Source organism: Ursus maritimus, unplaced genomic scaffold, assembly GCF_017311325.1.
Source record: "Ursus maritimus isolate PB19 unplaced genomic scaffold, ASM1731132v1 scaffold_29, whole genome shotgun sequence".
Classification (NCBI taxonomy): domain Eukaryota; kingdom Metazoa; phylum Chordata; class Mammalia; order Carnivora; family Ursidae; genus Ursus; species Ursus maritimus.
The window spans coordinates 14,129,583-14,132,719 of NW_024425452.1; the positions used below are offsets into that span (position 1 = coordinate 14,129,583).

The window sequence follows — 3,137 nt, forward strand, 5'->3', positions numbered from 1 at the left end:
TCTTTCCCTCTCCTTTCCTTTCCATTCTTTTCCTCTACTTCCGTATCTGGGATGATGACAAGGCTCACACAAAGATGCCTCGATTTTAAAGTTAACTCACCCATCACAGTAACCAGCAAAAATAAACACTATTGTCAGGTGAACACGCAGTCCAGAAGTTACCAAAAAAATTTTTTAACTGCCAAAAATGGATTTATCTAAAAAATGTAACCATGATTATGATGTCACTCTCAAGGTGGTAGTGAAGTCCAAAAAAGCATGAGGAACATTATTCCAACATCTTTTGTCATGGTGAACACTGCCAGAGTTCAGGCTGGCGGCAGCAGAAATGGAATTCTGCCCCCACAGGCAAATTTTCTAACCCAAGGGAATGCAGTTCTTCTGGGTTTCTTTGGAAGCTGGACTGGGATTAGAGACATGCTGTTATTGGGCCTTTGTGGGAGAGACAAAAGGACAGACAAGTTATGTTTGCAGTTCTTCAGGGTTGTCCTTCCTCAACACTATGAGACTCATTGTCTAGACCTACTAGTGTTTGTGTGCCACTTGATTCAGCGTTTATAAACTCTTACAAGTGTTATTCTTGGCCCTTCTATCCTTTTCCAGAGCCATGGACCATATCTTTCATAACTGCAAGGTTAGCTAAGAGCATGGGTACAAAAGCAAGTACTGCCATTTATAAAAACTAGACAAAATACCACTCCAAGAGACCTGCTCCTTAGAGATATATATCACTAGTGTCATAGAAAAAAAAAATATAGACTGAGGATCAAAGGCATAGTTCAAATACTAGTTATAGCTCTAACCAGCTGTATGATATTAAGTAAGCCCCTTAAATTTTGAGATTCTCTTTTCCTATTCAAAAAACAGAGAAAAGAATATCTACCTGGTATAGTACTTGAGTGGATTAAACTATAAAAGTGTTATACAAACATTAAATTCTTATTTATAAATTTTAAGCAAGCTGAATCAAGTTGTCAAACCATATAATTTAAGTGCTATAGAACCATAATTAATTTGTAGAAGGGAGTTTGAGTTTTAAAATATGGTTATAAGCCAGCTTTTTTAAAAGAAGCATGATATCTGTAAATAATGGCTGGGGTAGCAGACTGCAATTAATATAGCTCTCCTTCTCTAATGCAAACTCTCATATAGGCAATCAGAGTAACAGTCACCATCTACTGAGATGTCACTATGCTAAGCCATTAACATGCGTTATCCTGTTTACACGGATTATCTCGTTATCTCTATGAGGTAACCTCATAGGATGGTCATAATAACCCAATGAGGTAGGTACTTAATCTCTGTATCACTAAGTTCTATATGGCTGAGCATAAACTAAATACCAGACCATTTATTCGAAAGCCTGATTGATAAAAGAGAATAAACAACTACCACAGAATTTTCTCAAAATTACCTCTGATAGAAGCTTTTCCTCTCATTTAATATGTAACATAGCAATTCATTTCATTTTAGGGAATTACAGCATCAACGACAGTAAGAATAAGGTCCTTAAAAGAATTGCTTGAGCTCCCCTAATTTGATTTCCACAATCAATTTGTTGATAACAAAAACGCTGATAATTCTTACTTGATCTTATTTCCCCATCTTCAGCTAATACAGAATTCTGAAGCAGGACCAAAACTATCCAAAGAAATGAAATACGGTGAGCCATGTTTCTGTTTTCGTTCTAATATTTTGGTTTTAGGATTCCTAAAAAGAAAAAAGAAAAAAAAGGGAAGTTAAACACATTGGAAAAATAATGACAAATACCTAGCCATTATAAGTTTAAATTTTTTCATTGTAATACTAGGAGTAGTTTTTACTACCCTTAGGATAATTTATATGTCCAAAATAGCCATATTTTAATAAAAGAAAGGACAAGAACCATATGATCCTCTTAACTGATACAGAAAAAGCATTTGACAAAATACAGCGTCCTTTCTTGATTAAAACCCTCCACAGTTTAAGGAGAGAGGGAACATACCTCAATATCATAAAAGCCATGTATGAAAAGCCCACTGTGAGTATCATTCTTAATGGCAAAAAAAATGAAAGTTTTTCCCCTAAGGTCAGGAACATGACAGGGATGTCCACTCTCACCAATGCTGTTCAACATAGTACTAGAAGTCCTAGCCTTAGCAGTCAGACAACAAAAAGAAATAAAAGGCATCCAAATCAGCAAAGTCAAACTCTCATTCTTCGAAGATGACATGATACTTTATGTGGAAAACCCAAAAGACACTCCACACAAAAATGGCTAGATCTCATACAGGAATTCAGCAAAGTGGCAAGATATAAAATCAATGCACAGTTGCATTTCTATACACTAACAATGAGACAGAAGAAAAAGAAATTAAGGAATCAATCCTATTTACAATTGCACCAACAACCATAAGATAACCTAGGAATAAACCTAACCAAAGAGGTAAAGGATCTGTACTCTGAAAACTATAGAACACTCATGAAAGAAACTGAGGAAGACACAAAGAAATAGAAAAATATTCCATGCTCATGGATCAGAAGAACAAATATGATTAAATGTCTATGCTACCCAGAGCAATCTACACATTCAACGCAATCCCTATCAAAATATCATCAATATTTTTCACAAAACTGGGACAAATAACCCTAAAATTTGTATGGAACCAGAAAAGACCCCAAATAGCCAAAGAAATGTTGAAAAAGAAAACCAAAGCCGGTGGCATCACAAATCATGGTGTATTACAATGCTGTGAACATCAAGATAAGATGGTACTGGCACAAAAACAGAAACACAGATCAATGGAACAGAATAGAGAACCCAGAAGTGGACTCAACTCTATGGTCAACTGATCTTTGACAAAGCAGGAAAGAATATCCAATGGGAAAAAGACAATCTCCCCAACAAATGGTGTTGGGAAAATTGGACAGCCACATGCAGAAGAATGAAACTGGAGCAACTTCTTACACCATACACAAAGATAAACTCAAAATGGATGGAAGACCTAAATGTGAGACAGGAATCCATCAAAATCCTAGAGAAGAACATAGGCACAACCTCTTTGACCTCAGCCACAACAACTTCTTGCTAGACACTGTCTCCAAAGGCAAGGGAAACAAAAGCAAAAATGAACTATTGGGACTTTATCAAGATAAAA

General features: G+C 35.9%; 1 protein-coding gene across 1 annotated transcript in view; it reads right to left on the minus strand.

Moving 5' to 3' along the window:
* COL21A1 (collagen type XXI alpha 1 chain) overlaps window positions 1-1,706 on the minus strand; it is a 119,686-nt gene extending 117,980 nt beyond the window's left edge. Inside the window, exon 1 of the mRNA XM_008691759.2 lies at window positions 1,588-1,706. Within this exon, the coding sequence (XP_008689981.1) occupies window positions 1,588-1,672 (85 nt within the window). The 5' untranslated portion in view covers window positions 1,673-1,706. The remainder of the gene's footprint in view (window positions 1-1,587) is intronic.
* Between the last annotated feature and the right edge of the window lie 1,431 nt (window positions 1,707-3,137).